Source organism: Macaca nemestrina, chromosome 8 (assembly GCF_043159975.1).
Source record: "Macaca nemestrina isolate mMacNem1 chromosome 8, mMacNem.hap1, whole genome shotgun sequence".
NCBI lineage: Eukaryota > Metazoa > Chordata > Mammalia > Primates > Cercopithecidae > Macaca > Macaca nemestrina.
Window position 1 is genome coordinate 75,610,986 of NC_092132.1, and position 17,880 is coordinate 75,628,865.

A 17,880-nucleotide genomic window follows, 5' to 3' on the forward strand; every position below is an offset into this window, starting at 1 on the left:
ACAAATCTCATCAGTTTGTCTTGAAGATTTGAGTTTGTTTTAGGAGACAGTGTAACTAACTGAAAAAAATGAGTAGAAGTTAAGAGACTAGGTTTCAGTTTTAGAAGGAACAATGGCCCTGGAACTTAGGCAACAGATTTCTCATGTCAGACCTGAAAGAGCTCTGCCTTTGAAATCAGATTTTTGCCCTGTCTTTGTTTTGTTCGCTTTGTGATCTTGGGCAAGGTGTGTCATTTATGTATCTCAGTTTCCTTATACAAAAAACAGGAATAAATAATAATCCATAAGATTAAATAATATTAAGTGTAAGTAGTTCAAGACTTGAAGTACTCCACACATTTATTATGATTATTACATTGTCATTTCATTTTCTCAGTCTGTTTTACCTGTATAAGCAGATAGTACTTGTTTATAGAGCTGTTATATTGATCCGTTAAATAATTGATGTGAATGTGCTTTGAAAAAGTCATAAGGTCTTATTTCCCACCATGAGTTTAGGTTGTTGTTGGTAATCTTGGTTAAAGTTGAAGTCAGCTCACTCTAACATAAACACATTTATTATTTTATTTTATTTATTTGTTTGATTTTTGAGATGGAGTCTCGCTCTGTCACCCAGGCTGCAGAGCAGTGGTAGATCTTGGCTCACTGCAACCTCCACCTCCCGGGCTCAGGCGATTCGCCTGTCTCAGCCTCCCAAGTAGCTGGGACTATAGGTATGTGCCATTACGTCTGGCTAGTTTTTGTATTTTTAGTATAGATGAGGTTTCATTATGTGGGCTAGGCTAGTCTTGAACTCCTGACCTGAGATGATCTGCCTGCCTCAGCCTCTCAAAGTTCTGGGGTTACAGGCATGAGCTATCATGACTGGCTTATAAATACATTTCATCTTTTAATCATAGCTCTTATTTTTTTGGTGTGTACCTCAGGATTGAAGACAATAAGGGATAAACCCTTTGAAAGGAATTTGGAGTTTCCAGCTGTTTTAGGTGGAAGATTAGTCTAAAATATCTTCCTTTCTGAAATAAATAGGATTTGAAAGAATTGATCCTAAGGCAAGTTTCTATAAATAAAAATATTTTTTCTTCATTTTTAGGATAAAACTGAGCACCCGTTCCTTAAAAAATGAAGTGGCTTAAATGACTGAAAAGATCTCACAAAGAAAATAACAAACATTTGTAATTTAAATGTATGTTTATGGGAGCACTAGCCTCATAAAAATCTAGAAAAAGCATTGGATTTAGAATCAGAAAACGGTCTAGGCCTTTCACTGGCATTAATTAGCCAATTATCCGAGGTGAATCACTCATCTTTCCAGAGTCTCACTTTTATTTTATCATCTTTAACACAAGGGAGTTAAATACATGATCTCTAGGCTCCTGTGTTAATTTAGGATTATATACTTTTTGAGAATATCAGAGATGCAAAGGAATAGAGGCTTGAACAAAAGAGATCTTTATTTCTCTGTCACATAAAATTCTGAACATAGCTCAGGGCTGGTGTAGGGACTGTAATCACCCATAGTGCTTCCAATTTCTTCTCCATTACAGACTCCTGTCATCATAGTCCAAAGTGGCAGTCCAGTCATTATGTCTGCATTTCAAGTAGCAAAATGGGAGGAAGGAGGAAGAGCATGGATTTACTACTTTTGCTTACATCACATTGGCCAGAACTTGCCACATGGCCACACCTACTTGCAAGGGAGGCTGGGAAATGTAGTCTGTTCCAAGCAGCCATAAGCCAAGCTGTTACTCTAGAATAGGGATCTTGGGCCAAAGTTAGCCTGCTTCCTGCTTTTGTAAATAAAACTTTATTGGGACCCAATCATGCTCATTTGTTTGCACATGTCCATGACACTACAATAACAGAGGTGACTAGTGTAATAGACACTGTGGGGCTCACAAATTAGAAAATACTTACTATCTGGCCGTTAATAGAAAAACTTGTCAACTCTTGCTTTAGGAAAAAGAAGAGTAGTCATTGGAGAGTAAGTAGCAATCTCTGCTCTAGCGCCCTTCCAAATTCTATGATTCTGTGATAACACACAAACGAATAAATAAAAAGCACAAACACTTTATTTCATATGATGTAGTAATAAATTTAAAAATGTTAGTAAATACTAAAACGTGAAGTTTTCTCGTTTCAATGGGTCGAAACTTGAGTTGTGCCTATTACATTGTCCTGTTTTTGTTCTGTCCGCTTCCTGATTTTATATGGCCGCTCTCGGTTCCCATCTAATTATCTAAGATGTTAGCTACTCTCCTGCAACTTTGAGTACAGAAATATTAATACTTTATTTGGCATGTGCCTTGCATAGCCTTCATTTTGGTGAAAATAAAAATGTGAAAAGATTCAGGGCTACCTTTGGTCCTGGTGAAGACTTCCTAGTATAATATCTGGGGTTATTGGTGAACCAGTGACCATCACACCATGAAAGAAGTCTATGGTTGTCAGTGGGAGGTACGTTACAGTCATAGTTGCTACACTGCATTTTCATCCTTTGCTGGTTCACATGTATCTTTGGGGTTAAATTTTAAATATTTACTGCATTTACTTCTTATAGCTTTTCAAGTTATATTGTTGTCTTCCAAAGAGAAGTTTTATCTGAAAATATATGATTTTATTATTAAAAACCAAGAATAAATAAGATCTGAGCAATAAGGGGAAATGATTAGATGATTTGCTGAGAGATTTAGAGATGGCTCTAATAAAATTTAAATTTTTGTAGGCACACAGGAACCATGTCATCTGTTTCCTTTCTAGTAATTTCTACCTAATTATTGCGGGAAATTAAGGAATTGGAGAGACTGAACGAGTACAGGGAAGTGTTTATTTAATGTATACACTGGCTCAGCAGACATGTGTCCTGAAAGTCTGAGCCCAGAACAAAGAAAACGAGTTTGAGCATTTTGAGGCGGGCACTACATGAAGCAGGAAGCTGGCTTACAGAAGCGAGAACAAAGGCTGCTGTGACACTTTTGCAACATGTCTTACATGTCTGGGAAAACTCGGTTTGCAGGTTATGCTTCTCTGTCTTGTGACCTTGCAGCTGTGCAGGGAAGAAACGAACAGGAGTTTATAGAGCCTACAAAATATGAGGAGGGTAGATATGGTTAATGTTTCTTGGGAGAGACAGTTAATACTCTCTTCTAACTTTAACTTTGTAGGGGGCGCTACTTACATTCTTTTTAGCCTTGGCTAATACAGCAGTTCATTCTATGAGCTATTGTTATTTCTCTTACTATTATTATAATCTTTACTATTATTTCTTATGGCATTATTCTATTATTTTCTTGATTTCCTACCTCACAATGACTAGTTTCTATAAGGTTGATTAATTAATGGATTTCTGAAACCTAAGTTCTCATAGACAGTAGGATTGATGTTCTCCACAAATGCTCTGACCCTTCGATTCCTAGAGTATGTTTGCATTTGTAAAACTTATTTTGTGGATTTCATTATCTGGTGGAATTGTACATGTCGTTTTGAAACAAACAAACAAAATCTTCAGGTTGAAAGTGCAGTATTTAGCATACTGGTTAAGATTTTCAACCCATCTATCACTGTCTTGTCCAAAGTTCTTATTTTTTTCTGGCTTAAGCTATCTTATTCAGAGAGCAAGGTGAACTGATTAATTTTTGAAGTTTCTTCTTGTTACAAAATGTTTTGATTTTTATTATCCCAGACTCCTGGTAAACTTTCTTTAATGAATAAATGGGGACAGTGTACAACTGGAGTATCATTTAATCCCCCGAATGCTGGTTCACGTTCCTCTTTCAGGTTTTTGGTCAAATGGCCCCTTGTCAATGAGACTTTACCCAGGATCCCTCAGTTAAAAATGCAACTCCTCTCCCTACTCCTCATTTTCCTTACTCCGCTGAGCATTTTTCTCTTTAGTATTTGTTACCTTCTAACATTCTGTACAATTTGCTTAATTATTGATTTGTCTGTTTCCCACGTTAGATTGTAAACTCAATCTGAGCAGGAATTTTAGTCACTTTTATTCCCTATGTGTCTCCAGAGTTTAGAACAGGCCTTGGCACAGAGTGGTTGCTCAATACATGTTTTCTGTATATAAACTTTAAAAATTACATATTTTTGTAAGTTTTCTGAAAGTTGTTTTTAAAAACATGTTTGTAAATAACCCAAAAATGAATTTTAGCTCAACTGCCATTTAAGTAATTGAAGATTTAAAACACAATGTGATAAGGGGCATCTATGGAAAAACCACAGCTAACATCATACTTAATGGTGACAGACTGGATTGTTTCTCCCTAAGATCAGGAACAAGGAAAGGATATCTGCTCTTGCTACTTCTATTCTTTGTTATACTGGAGATTAGGTCCACGGCAGTTAAGGAAGAAAATGAAGAAAAGGCATTCAGATAGGAAAGGAGGAAGTAAAACTATTTCTATTTACAGATTATGTGATCTTCTATAGAGAAAATATTAAGGAATATATTATAAAAACTATTAGAACTAATGAATATGTTCAACAAGATTGCAAGATCTTACAAGATCAATATACAAAAATCTATTATATTTCTATACAGTAGCATTGAATCAAAAATCAAATTAAGGAAACAATTTCATTTACATTAGCATCAAACAAATGAACTATTTAGGAGTAGGTTTAACAAAAGAAATGTAAAACTTATCTTCTGAAAACCACAAAACATTGCTTAAAAGTAAAAGAAAATGTTGGTCAAAAGATACAAAATTTCAGTTATGTAGAAGGAATAAATTCAAAAGATCTACTGTACAACATGGTGACTATGGTTAATAACAATGCAGTGCATTTCTGAAAATTGCTAAAAGAGTAGATTTTGTGTGTTCTCACTGCAAAAAAAAGTATGTGAAGTAATGTATATTTTAATTAGCTCAATTTAGCTGTCCATAATGTATCCTCATTTCAAAATGATATGCTGTACCTGATAAATATATACAGTTTTAATTTATCAATTAAAAAATTAAATGTTAAAAAATTAAGGAAAATGTAAATAAATGAAAAGACATTGCATATTCATGGATTGGAAGACTTAATATTATTAGGATGTCAATATTTCCTAAATTGATCTATCTGCAGATTCAGTACAATCCCCATCAAAATTCCAACTGGTTTCTTTGCAAAAATTGGCAAGCTGCTTCTAAAATTCAGATAGAAATGTAAGGTACTGAGTATAGCCAAAACAATCTTGACAAAGAACAAAGTTGGAGGACTCATAATTCCTAATTTCAAAACTTACTGAAAATAACAGTAATCAAGACAGTATGGTATAGGATTAAAGAAGACAAAAACATCAGTGAAACAGAATTGAGACCCCAGAAATAAACTTATATATCTATTGTCAACTGGTTTTTGACAAGAGTGCCAAGGCTATTCAATGAAGAGCAAATAGTCTTTTCAACAAATGGTGCTGGGACAACTGAATAGCCATGTGCAAAAGAATGAAGTTGGACCCCTACCTCATACCACATACAAAAAGCAACTGAAAATAAACTGAAAGCCTTAATGTAAGAGCTAAAATTATAATACTCTCAGAAATGAACATAAGCATAACTCTTTGTGACCTTGCATTAGACAACAACCAAAGAAAAAATAGATGAGTTGGACTTCATCAAAATTTAAAACTATTGTTCATCAAAGGACACCATCAAAAACGTAAAAATGGGCCAGGCATGGTGGCTCATATCTGTAATTCCAACACTGGGAGGCCAAGACAGGAGGGTCGCTCAAGCCCAGGAGTTCGAGAGCAGCCTGGGCAACATAGGAATACCTCGTCTCTATAAAAAAAATATAAAAATTAGCTGGGGGTGGTGGCATGTGCCTGTGTCCCAGCTATTTGGCAGGCTGAGGAGGGAGAATCACTTGAGCCTGGGAGGTTGAGACTACAGTGAGCTATGGCTGTGCCACTGTACTCCAGCCTGGGTGACAGAGCAAGGCCCTGCCTTAAAAAAAAAAAAAGTAAAAAGACAACTTGCAGAATGGGAGAAAATATTTGCAAATCATATATATGCTAGGGCAGTTATATCTGGAACACATAAAGAACTTTTACAACTCAGTAATAAAAGACAAACCAATTAAAATGGGCAAAGTATCTAAGTAGACATTTCTCCAAAAAAGATGTACCAATGTCCAACAATAAGCACATGGAAAGATGCTCAACCTTGTTTGTTATCGGGGATATGCAAACCAAAACCACAACGAGGTACCACCTGACACTCAGATGGCTAAAATCAAGTATTATCTGTGATAATAACAAGAGTTGGTGAAGATGTGTAGAGATTGGAACGCTCACACTGCTGCTGAGAATGTGAAATGGTGCAGACACTTTGGAAAACAGTTTGGCACTTCCTCAAACACAGAGTTAACATAAGATCCAGTCATTCCATTTCTAGGCATGTATCCAAGAGAAACAAAAACATACGCTCACACAAAACTTGTACATGAATGTTCATAGCAGCATTATTCGTAATAACCAAAAAGTAGAAACAACCCAAGAGTGCATCCACCAATGCATGGGTAAATATTATTAATAAAATGTGATCTAGAAATGCAATGAAATGTTATTTGGCCATAAATAGGAATGAAGAACTGACACATGCTTCAACATAGATGAACCTGGAAAACATACTAAGGGACAGAAGCCAGGCACACCTATTGTATGACTCCATTTATATGGAAGGTCTTGAATAGGTGAACCTATGGAAGTAGAAATTAGAGTGGAAACTAGAAACTAGGGCTGGAGCAGTGAGGGGTGAGGGAGGACTGGGTGTGATAGCTAATGGGTATGGCGTTTCTTTTTAGGGCGATGAAAATGTTCTAACATTTGAGTGATGATTGCATGTTTCTGTGAATATACGAAAAACATTAAACTGTACACTTTAAGTAGGCAAATTGTATAGTACGTGAATTATAGCTCAGAGAAGCTGTCAATTAAAAAAAAAAGACACACAATATGTCTAATTAGTGATCTGACTCTATTTATGAAATGGCTGCTCTGGTCTTCCCTATTCACTTGGCAGAATTAATAAGGTTTCTCAAGAGCAAAATTTCTACCTGGTCCCAGTGGGGCAAGGGGCTCTAATAGGTATAGTTCAGATGTGCAGATGTTTGTCTCAATTTTTTCCCCATATACAGAGTTTGAAAAGTCTGCTTACTTCTCCCAGGGGAAGGATAGCTTTGTCAGGGTTTTGCAGTTCTGTTATTAGTGGGCGTCATGACGATGAACTGTCTCGATGGAAAAGCTCCGGGCTGCTGGATTTGGACAACAATGGACAGAGGAGAAGTTGAAAGTTGCTGACAGAAAATGGATCTTGCCCAGAGGGCCTCCAAAGAGGGTTTTGCGCTTGGCATGGGCCGCATCTGTGGGCTTTACCTGTATGAATGGAAACCCAGTACAGAAAATTGATACCAACGTCGTTTGAGGCTTATTTTGATAGCTGAAAAAGTTAGTAAGGTATTATTGTTCTCCTGTGAAATTTCCCCCACAAAGCCCCCTACCCACCTTTCCAGTAGTTTGCTTAGAGGTTTTCACCTTCAGTTTCCCAGCACTGGGGAAAACGGAAGTAAACACTGTGATTTTTGCATTTCATCATTTCGAGTGGTTTTGGCCCTCTGTGGGTTTATCGCCTGGATGCAGAAAATTCTTTCAGGTCTGTAAGCCATAAAGGATGAAATATTAATTTGATTTGATTTTTGAATCCCTTTCATAAAACAGCTCAGCCTTCTCTTTTGTGCATTATTTCAGCCAGAGCTTTACAGAAACCCGAAATGAAAAGCATGGTTGTTTTCACTGTTGAATGTTCCTTTCTATTACCTTTCCTTCAGTGATCCCCAGACCTTGAATCCTGAGATTGGGGTTCTCATATTTCTCTCCTACTGCACAGTGTCTCCCTGTGTTGGTAAAGAGTTGAAGAAAGTGTTATTATGGGTGAATGAGATCCATTTGGCCTAAGAGGAGTTAAATACGGGCTTTATATAAATATCTCCCTGTTGAAGTCATTGATGCTAAGGTTTTTAGAAGTGTGTAATTCCTTTGAAAGCCTTTACTAAAAATTTCAGCAAGGCTACACTAGAAATTCAAGGGCATTCTCTTTTGGTTAGCTGTAAGTGGTCCCACGGGAGCCACACTATGATTGTCAGGGGGAACCTGACAGAGGAAACTGAGGCTGATAAAGTCTACTTCTGTCTCCTCTAACTGAAGTTATAGAGGGGCAAAACTTGAGACAGCTGGGGTGCAGCAGCTTGAGCTAAGCGAGCTAACCCCCCAGCTTATCTGCCTCAAGAGAATTCCTAAAAGAACTTACTGTAAGTTCTTCTACTCTGCCTAAAGACTTTGTCAGGTACTGGCAGCTTTGACTGCAACAAATGCTCAACACATGCAGGCTGCTTTTCCTAAACCTAAGTTCAAACAGGGCTTTGCTACTCCTCTTTTAAGTTTTGGCTTGAAGCTATGCTGTGAAATATGATGGCTATAAAGAAATAGTTTGTTCTCTGTCTTAAATGGCCACTGAGTTCAAAGAAAAAGGTACCTTAAATTAATTCTAGTGATACATCTTGTTCATCGTTTATGAAGGGATTGCTGAATTTTTTGCAATAGTAAGATTGAGATATATGAAAGAGAAAGAGATATACTGTGCTTTTAAACTTTGTGGAGTCATTTATAGTTTGTGAGGATGTATACTTACTGTGCTGTCTATTCTCAGCTCAGTTAAAATTTGCTAGCTTCAGGGTTTGGGTTTTTAAACAATCTTTTTAGTTGTTTCCTTCTGATAGTAATTGATACTTACTTCCTATAGGAAAATGTTTGCAAGATACAGTGGAAGCTTAAAAGGGTAAAATTATTTATTCTGAGCAAGAGGAAAAGGTGTCTTTTGAATCATCGAGTTAGAAGCTTAGGCTTTAGAAAAGTGAAATAACCTTGAGTCAGTTTCCTTGCTCCAGAATTCTTTAGGTGTTTCTTCCTCTGTGATGTGGAGAGAATGCTGTATTCCTTCCAATCTCACACTTTTGCTGGCAAGGTGCACCATGATTTTGAGTTACTATGAAAGAAAAATGCTTCTAATTAGATTATGACATAAGGCTTGCAGACTATTGATTGTAAGACATATGTTGGGTTCAGGGCATAAAAATCCATGACATTTGAGAATTACATGAGATACTGTATTTAGAGCAGTTATCACAGTACCTGGCATGTAATCAACATCTGTGTGTGTATGCGGTTGCTTGTGGATGCGTGTGTGTGCACTTGCACACAAAAAGAAAAAGGGAGGTGGGAAGGAGGGAGAGAGAGAGAGAGACAATCAATGAGTAAATAAATGGTACTTTCGGCCGGGCGCGGTGGCTCAAGCCTGTAATCCCAGCACTTTGGGAGGCCGAGACGGGTGGATCACGAGGTCAGGAGATTGAGACCATCCTGGCTAACACGGTGAAACCCCGTCTCTACTAAAAAATACAAAAAAAAAAAAAAAATACCAAAAAACTAGCCGGGCGAGGTGGCGGGCGCCTGTAGTCCCAGCTACTCGGGAGGCTGAGGCAGGAGAATGGCGTGGACCCGGGAGGCGGAGCTTGCAGTGAGCTGAGATCCGGCCACTACATTCCAGCCTGGGAGACAGAGCGAGACTCCGTCTCAAAAAAAAGAAAAAAAAGAATAATAATAATAATAAATGGTACTTTCTTCTTTTCTAGGTACTTATTCTGCTTTCTTGTCCCTCCCGTGTGCCCAGCCAGGCAACAGGAGAATCCACATGTCATAATGGCTTACAATGATATTCCTTATTTATTGATAGTCTTATGTTTGCAAGCCATTTATTTTCAACAGAACTTAAGAAAACTTTGGACATGGAAAACACAGAAGGGCAGTGAAACTAGAGCAAAGAAATGACAATGTTTAATATTCTGAGAGTCTGTCTGTATTAATTTAATTCACCATGGTAGGACATTCTGCACCAATGTAATTTCACAACAGATAAGAGGTTTCAGAGACTGATATTGTCCTCTGCATTTCCTTTGATGGCTTGGCAGTTTAATAAGCTTTTGCTAATAATGTTCAATTCAGAATCTTGGTAAAAGTGAGATTTTTCAGGCATCAATCTAGATATTTAGTGCTTATCAGTTTTAAACTGATTTTAGCAATTTATTTTAACCTCAAGTTAGATCTTAGATTCTCTATTTGTAAAATGGGATACAACCTAGTTCCAGGAATAATTGAAAACAGAAATTAATGAGTAAATCACTTGAAGATTTTATATAATAAATTAAAAGTTATATAAGATTTTATATAATAAGTTCAAAATGAATGTTTGTTCTTTCATCCAAACACACACTAGGCATTGGTCAGTGCTAAATAAATAGGAAGATGCTAAAATACAGACAAGAACCTTAAAGAAAGATAACAGAAAGACAGAGAATAAACACAATAGGAGTAGCGAGTGTGATGACAGGGGCTAGCCCTGGGTACCATAAAAGCACATTGTTGTTGTCTTAACAATAGCAACAACAGCACAATTGAAGCTCCCTGAACCTATGATACATTCTTGATAATGAATGGGTTGCCTAATTTTGTTCTCTCCTTAGGTTTAGGTTTTCCTGTGCTCCAAATCATGCTTTAAGCTTATGTATATTTTCTGTGTCTATTTACAATACAAATTGGCAAGAATTGGAGCGAAAGAGGAAAAATGCAGTCATTAGCTTTTATATTTGGTAATTAAATAAATATTATGTTTTCATAAAGACCCTTCGGCTCCATGCAGCCACAAAAGGAAAGCAATATTGGGATCCAGAATAAAAACGTCAAAATCTAATGTTGCGGCATAATAGTGCTTGACAGAGAAAGAAAGAAAGTAGGACAATTAATGTCTATTTGCTTGGATAAATGAGTAGATAAAAGATTTCCAGCTGGAAAGCAGCAGGATATTCCCAGACCTTGTATGAGCAAAGCAGAATCTTCTGCGTTGTCAGCACTTAATGTTGCAGTGAGTTCTTTAGATTCAGATAAAAGACATGCTGCTAAATATCTAACAGAGGTTTATGTGTTAGGAGCACATAGTAAGTAAATATCAAGGTTTGTATATTTAAAGAACATGTAGAGGTTTATGTTGGGCCACTAATAGATTGCTTCAATTCAATTCTATAGATTAAATAGCATATAAGAATTTGCCTGATTATAATTCCAACATATGTGTGCAAATTTAAACCCATAATGTTAGGCAGATAATGAAGTTCATACTTGTTAAAACGATGATGATGATGGCCAGCATTTATTGAGTGTATGCTGTTGGTCAGACACTGTTCTAAGCCTTTCACGGGTCTTAATTCATTTAATCCTAACAATCCTATGAAGAGGATACTATTATAATCCACATTTCAGTGAAGAGAAAATCCGAGGCCTGGAAATGTTTAGTAACTTGCCTGAAGACATGCAACTTCTAAGTGGCTGAGCTGAGATTTGAACTCAGGGGATCTGGCTGCAGAGCCCAGACTCTTACCTGGATCTGCCTCTTGAACATAAGGAGTTGCGTTGGGCTCTCTCCTCTATGGCTGGCACCTAGGGCCTCGGGTGCCTGGGCTTGGTGCAGGCATTCCCATCTTCCCACACTGTGTCCCCCTTGTCCTCCCCACCGAACGTATGGAAGTGTCCTTGGGTATCCATCCGTTGATGGCCTTTTCCCCACCTGCTTCTCATCTGCGCTCCCTAGGTCTTGGCCATTAGAGGGCGCGTGGAGCAGGAACTGGCAGGTCCCTCCGAGGCTGGGAACCGGGCAGGGTCAGGGGCAGAGGCGCAGAGAGGTGAGGGGCGCAGAGAGGTGAGGGGCGCAGAGAGGTGAGGGGCGCAGAGAGGTGAGGGGCTCAGAGAGGTGAGGGGCGCAGAGGTGAGAGGCGCAGCGGAGGGGCGAGCTGAGACTCTTTGGGGCCTGGGGACAGAGGGAAGGGTAGGGGGGCACCAGCCAGGGACGTGAATTTGAGCTCAGACAGGGCTAGCGGCAGGACCGGCAGGACCGTAACTTCTGCCAGGAGAACCCATCATTTACATTTATTTTTTCCACCCCCAGTAGGGAGTGGGCAGGCGGGGAGGCCTGGATGTCGCGTGGTTGCGGATGGAGAAACTGACTCCCAGCCCCTCCATAAGCTCACCGGGAACTACTAGAGCTGTACCTGGAGCCAGCGGCTTTGAGTAGGGGGAAGTAAGAAGGCTCTGAACTGTCCGATCCCATCCCCGCTGCTCGACCCAAGACGCTTATAATTCTCCAAAGCAAACTTTGGATCTTTCTCTGACTGGAGATCCAAGCAATGTCCATATTCGCGTAAATAAGTGGTCAGATTGTTTTGTTTTGATAGTGCAGCGAGATGCAGATGACGGGGGCGCCGAAGAACATTTTCAAGGGTCTTCACTCTGTTTAATGTGCCCTCATATTTACTGATGACAAATGTTCTGTGTTTGAGAGTCTAATGCTAACTAGGATGCATAATCAAATAAATTATACTGCTTTTTAATTATGACTCAGCTACCAGCATGGAGATCTGTTGTTATCCTGAGGCTGTAGTACAGTGTCTGAGACTCCGTAATTGCTTAGTTGAAATGGAAATTTTATGAATAAAACGTTTTCATTCTAAAGGTAAATTAATCACATTGATAGCATGTATACGTTTGCTTGAGGGGGAGGGTACTTTATTCGCCAGCTCATCTCACCCCAGAGCTCTGGATAAGATTCCAGGGACCTGTTGGGTGTAAGAGGCAGCTGTGATAATGTGGGCTCAGCGTGGGGCTGGGAACAGAAAACGTCAGTTTCCATCCAAACTCCCCTTTTTGTGCTGCGCACTGTAGAGCAGGTCACTTCCCTGAGCCTTCAATCTCCTCATCTGTAAATGGGCCATGCGGGTCGGTCGCGGTGGCTCACTCCTGTAATCCCAGCACTTTGGAAGGCCGAAGTGGGTGGATCACCTGAGGTCAGGAGTTCGAGAACAGCCTGGCCAATATGGTGAAATGCCATCCCTACTAAAAATACAAAAATTAGCTAGCCAGGTTTGGTGACCAGCACCTATAATCCTAGCTACTTGAGAGACTGAGGCAGGGGAATCACTTGAACCTGGGAGGCAGAGGTTTCAGTGAGCTGAGATCACACCACTGCACTCTACCCTGGGCGACAAGAGTGAAATTCTGTCTTAAAAAAAAAAAAAAAAAAAAGCCATTGCCGATTTCATAGGACTCTGGTGAGGATTACAGGATGAACACTGGCTGCCAGGCAAAACTGACTTTAAGTTAAGCTCAATCTTCCTCTGCTTCTTTTTACGGGTTGTTGAACATGCAGGAGCATGCAACCATGCACGTGAATGCAGCTGCAGACTTCTGGTGTCCAATATAGTCTGGATCTGTAGTACTGTCTTTTACATATTCTTAGTAGTGCTGCCTTCACTTTCCTACCATGGTTTTTCCAACCCTTGGCCACATTTAAAGTTCTCAATATCTCTTCCTTCTAAGAGGTGGTTTTGTTTTCAATCGTACAGAAAAAAAAAAAACCCAACAAAAATCAAAGCTATAAAAAAATGAAACTGCAGCATGTTATGAATTCTAGGAGGAAAAACGTCTGCAATAAAATATGCCAGAATGCAATCAGTGGATTTTTGTTCCTTCCTACTTTGCTGTTTTCCTTCCTACTTTTCTATATTTTTCAACTGTTTCTTTAAAATATGTATTACATTATGTTTACAAAATAATGGAAAAATAAAACAGAAAAACTAACATTGTAAAGCTACTACTCATCCATGGATTTATCCCCTGTTCTAGCCCAGAGGAGGGAGTCTCTCTCCCCCATCCATGGCTAAGTTGATTATCTGTGCTATTAATTCTATATTATCCTGACTTCTCAAGGATCTTGCATTGTCATTAGCTGAACTTTCCCCTCCACATTCAACCATTCATTCTCTTTTTAGTTTATTTTCCTCAGTATATAAATATGCTTGAGTCCTCTCTGCATCCTAGCAAACAGATACAACCCTCCAAACCCCAACCCTACCTTGGTCCCAGTCTAATTCTAGACCCATATCCATTCTTCCTTTTACATGCAAAGTTCTAGAAAGAGCTGACTGGATTTCTCAAACTCTAGGGCCTCATAACTGACTACTCAGCCCATCACAGTCTGGTTTCCACTTGTGTGACACTCTTAAAATTGCTCTTGTCAGAGGTCCAGTGACACATTGTCTCACTTCAGTCTTTCTTACTGGACTTCTCTAATGCACTTGATACTGTTGTCTATTTTCTCCTTGAAACTCTCTCCTTGGTTTCTTGGTTTTCTTTTCTTTTCGTTTTTCTTTTGTTTTTTTTTGGGATGGAGTCTCACTCTGTCACCCAGGCTGGAGTGCCATGGTGCAGTCTCAGCTCACTGCAACCTCTGCCTTTGGGATCAAGCAATAATTCTCCTGCCTCAGCCTCCGGAGTAACTGAGATTACAGGCACGCACCACCAAGCCCCAGTGATTTTTGTATTTTTAGTAGAGCGGGGTTTCTTCATGTTGGTCAGGCTGGTCTCGAACTCCTGACCTCAAATGATCTGCCTGCCTCAGCCTCCCAAAGTGTTGGGATTATAGGCATGAGCCACCATGCCTGTTCTCTCTCCTTGGTTTTCTATGGCACAGTTGTAATGGTAATAACTACAATTTTTTTTTTTTTTGGAAACAGAGTCTCACCTTGTTGCCTAGTCTGGAGTGAGTGTTGAGATTTACATCCTGCCAATGTGTTGAGAGTTCCCATTACGTTCCATCTTTAACATGTGGTATTGTTAGACTTTACAATTTTCACCAACATGATTGGTGTGTAGTGGTATTTCACTGTGGTTTTCAAATTAAAAAAATTATTTTATACATTACATTCATACATATTTATGAGGTACACGTGGAATGTTGTGACATGCATAGAATGTGTAATGATCAAATTGGGGTATTTAGGGTACCTGTCGCCTGAGTATTTATCATTTCTATGTTAGGTGCATCATCTGTATTTCCTTCTGTATAATGAGGTTGACCCCCTTTCACGTGTTTATTGTTTGTCTGGATTTTGTCTTTGGTGGAGAACTTACTCAAGTTTTATTCACTTTTGTAATGGGTTGCTTGTCTTTATTTTATTGCTGTATAAAAGTTTTTATTGAAATCTGGATGTGAGTCCATTGTTGATTGTATGTGTTGAAAATAATATTATACTATAAAATCACACACAATGAAGATGTATTGATTACAGTAATTTTTGATTCTTTACCTTAGTACTACTGAGCAAGAGACAGAATAGATAAGATGAATAATAGTGTACACGAGTTCAAATTAATCCTCTCCTTCTCTTCTCCCCAGGGGTTATTATCGTTCCCAGTGCTGGTGTTGGTATTGTCCTCGGAGGCTACATTATCAAAAAATTGAAACTTGGTGCCAGAGAATCTGCAAAACTAGCAATGATCTGCAGTGGTGTGTCTTTACTGTGTTTTTCAACCCTATTTATTGTTGGATGTGAAAGCATTAATCTAGGGGGCATAAACATCCCTTATACAACAGGGTAAGTACCTCTTAAGAACCGCGTCGTATCTGCACGATGGAGGTGCAAAGCCCCATGGTGTTTGTGCATCTGCAGTCAGACTCGCACTCCTCCCTCCAAGCTGTTCTCCCTGTGTGTTCTCTGTGTGCTCTGCCTCTCCAAGTGGAGCATGCACTCCTGCAGAGCAGAAGCCAGGGTCTCCTCTTCCTCTGTGCCCCTTCTTACCCTCACAGAGGGACTTTCATAGCATTTTAATTACATCAGATGAGGATGAAATGCTCATTGGATTAATGAAAATTGTTCAGTTTTGATTGTAATGTTTTGAATGGGGAATGTGTTTCTGTAGCTCAAAAACATAAAATTCAATGGAAATACAAGGTACGTTGAAACCTCTTGCTCTTACTCAAGTCCTCCATCCACCTAGCTCTTCACATTCCTCCAACCGAAGATGAAACAGGTAACCCCTTTCATTCATTTTTTGCATATCCTTCCAAGGCTTCTTTATTGAAGACACTGTGGATATGTATTTTCAATTGTCCCTCTTTTGTATCTAAAATAGAGCATTCATACATGCTTTGCTGAGCTTTTAAAAAATGGAACAATATAGCTTGGAGATCTTTCTGTATTGGTAGTAACAATCTGAAGCATAACTCCCCTTTACCATGACTGTATTGCAGGCTGAGCATTCTCTTAAGTGCTTGACATATGTTAATCCATGAATCCTCTCAATAACCCTATCAAATAGGTGCTGTTATCATCCTGAGTTTACAGATAGCAAAACGGAGGTACCAATCACATGTAACCAGTGGACTGCCGACAAATGTTTAAATGGGTCTCTAAAAAAGGCTCATGGTCGGTGCAGTGGCCCAGACCTGTAACCCTAGCACTTGGGGGAGGCTGAGGCAGGAGGATAACTTGAGACCAGGAGTTCAAGACTAGCCTGGGCAACATAGTGGTAACCCATTTATACAAAAAGTAAAAAGTAAACAAAAGCCTTGATTTGTAGCATTTGTCAATTCTGAGATGTAAATACACCCCTGTGGATGATTTCACGTCATCAACTTGTCGACCCTGAACACTGAGTTGGGAGGAGGTGCTCAGTCACACACCATTGTATAATGTTTCTATCATACAGGTGGAATAGACTTAAATAGCCTAGACAACAGCATAGATAATAGTAAAATAATTAGAAGGTGATGAATTTTACGTACTTATTATCTTTGTCTTTAATATCATTTAATTATATGTTTATATAATTTAGTTTTTAAAAATAGTTGTGTTAAACAAACAATTGACAAAATCCCTTAGAATTTCACAGTAGAATCTTGTCATCCAGGGTGGCTGCCTCCAGTGTGGCACTGCCCAGAACCCAAGACTTAACCTCAAGCAATCTGGCTACAGTGTCTGTGCCCATAAGCACAACCTTTAACCACTGCATAGCGTTCCATTATATTCCACTTTGTATTTAACCTGCCCCCATTTGGTGGGCAGTGGGTTGTTCCTGATCTTTAATTGTATTTATTTATTTATTTATCTATATATTTATAGACATGGTCTCACTATGTCTATGTCTCACTATGTTGCCCAGACTGGTCTCGAACTCCTGGTCACAAGTGAGCCTGCTGTCTCAGCCTCCCAGATAGCTGGGATTATGGGCACATGGCACCATGCCCAGTTAATTTTTAGTTGTTAAAAGCAATGCTGCAATAAATAACTTCAAGGCATTTATCACTTCTCTTGTGTGCTCTGTATGTACAGGATAAATTCTCAGAAGTGAGACTGAATAAATAGTACCAAATTACCTCCACAGGTATTGTACCAATTTTTGTCCTCACCATCAATGGATATGAGTGCTGTTTTCCCCACAGCCTCACCAAAAGAAGGTGGAAAGCTCTTCTGTGAGAGTTATGAAAACCTTAACTTTTATTTCTTTTCTTTTTTCTTTTCTTTTTGAAACAGAGTCTCTCTGTGTCCCCCAGACTGGAGTGCAATGGTGTACTCATGGCTCACTGCAGCCTCCACCTCCCAGGTTCCAGGGATCCTCTATCCTCAGTCTCCCGAGTAGAGAGGGTCTCCAGGCATGCACCACCATGTCTGGCTAAGCTTTTGTATTTTTTGTAGAGACGAGGTCTTACTTTGTTGCCCACGCTGGTCTCAAACTCCTGAGCTCAAATGATCCTCCCGCCCCAACTTCCCAAAGTGCTGGGATTACAGGCGTGAGCCACTGTGCCCAGCCAACCTTTACTTCTTAACTACATGTATTTTTGTTAGGATCTGCTCATTTAACAGAGCTTCATTGTCCAAGTTTTGGTGCTTGGTGCCAAGAAACACTTCTGTTTCCTTTTGTTTCTCAGTGGAGTTTTATGT

At 39.2% G+C, this 17,880-nt stretch overlaps 1 protein-coding gene and 2 long non-coding RNA genes across 5 annotated transcripts in view; 1 reads left to right on the forward strand and 2 right to left on the reverse strand.

The window, feature by feature from the left end:
* The window catches only part of LOC105483609 (solute carrier organic anion transporter family member 5A1), a 151,151-nt gene that overhangs the window by 104,978 nt on the left and 28,293 nt on the right, over nt 1–17,880 (forward strand). For all 3 annotated transcript variants that reach the window (XM_011744570.2, XM_024793326.2, XM_011744572.2), the window contains one exon: nt 15,336–15,534. In XM_011744570.2, the coding sequence (XP_011742872.2) occupies nt 15,336–15,534 (199 nt within the window). The remainder of the gene's footprint in view (nt 1–15,335; nt 15,535–17,880) is intronic.
* On the reverse strand, nt 1,452–7,242 carry LOC139355828 (uncharacterized). The gene is made up of 4 exons (XR_011606956.1): nt 7,158–7,242; nt 2,992–3,082; nt 1,918–2,029; nt 1,452–1,590 (listed from the first exon to the last, which is right to left on the reverse strand). It is a non-coding gene; the product is annotated as an uncharacterized lncRNA (long non-coding RNA).
* Nucleotides 7,604–9,043, reverse strand: LOC139355829 (uncharacterized). Its single transcript, XR_011606957.1, has 3 exons — nt 8,920–9,043; nt 7,817–7,893; nt 7,604–7,654 (listed from the first exon to the last, which is right to left on the reverse strand). It is a non-coding gene; the product is annotated as an uncharacterized lncRNA (long non-coding RNA).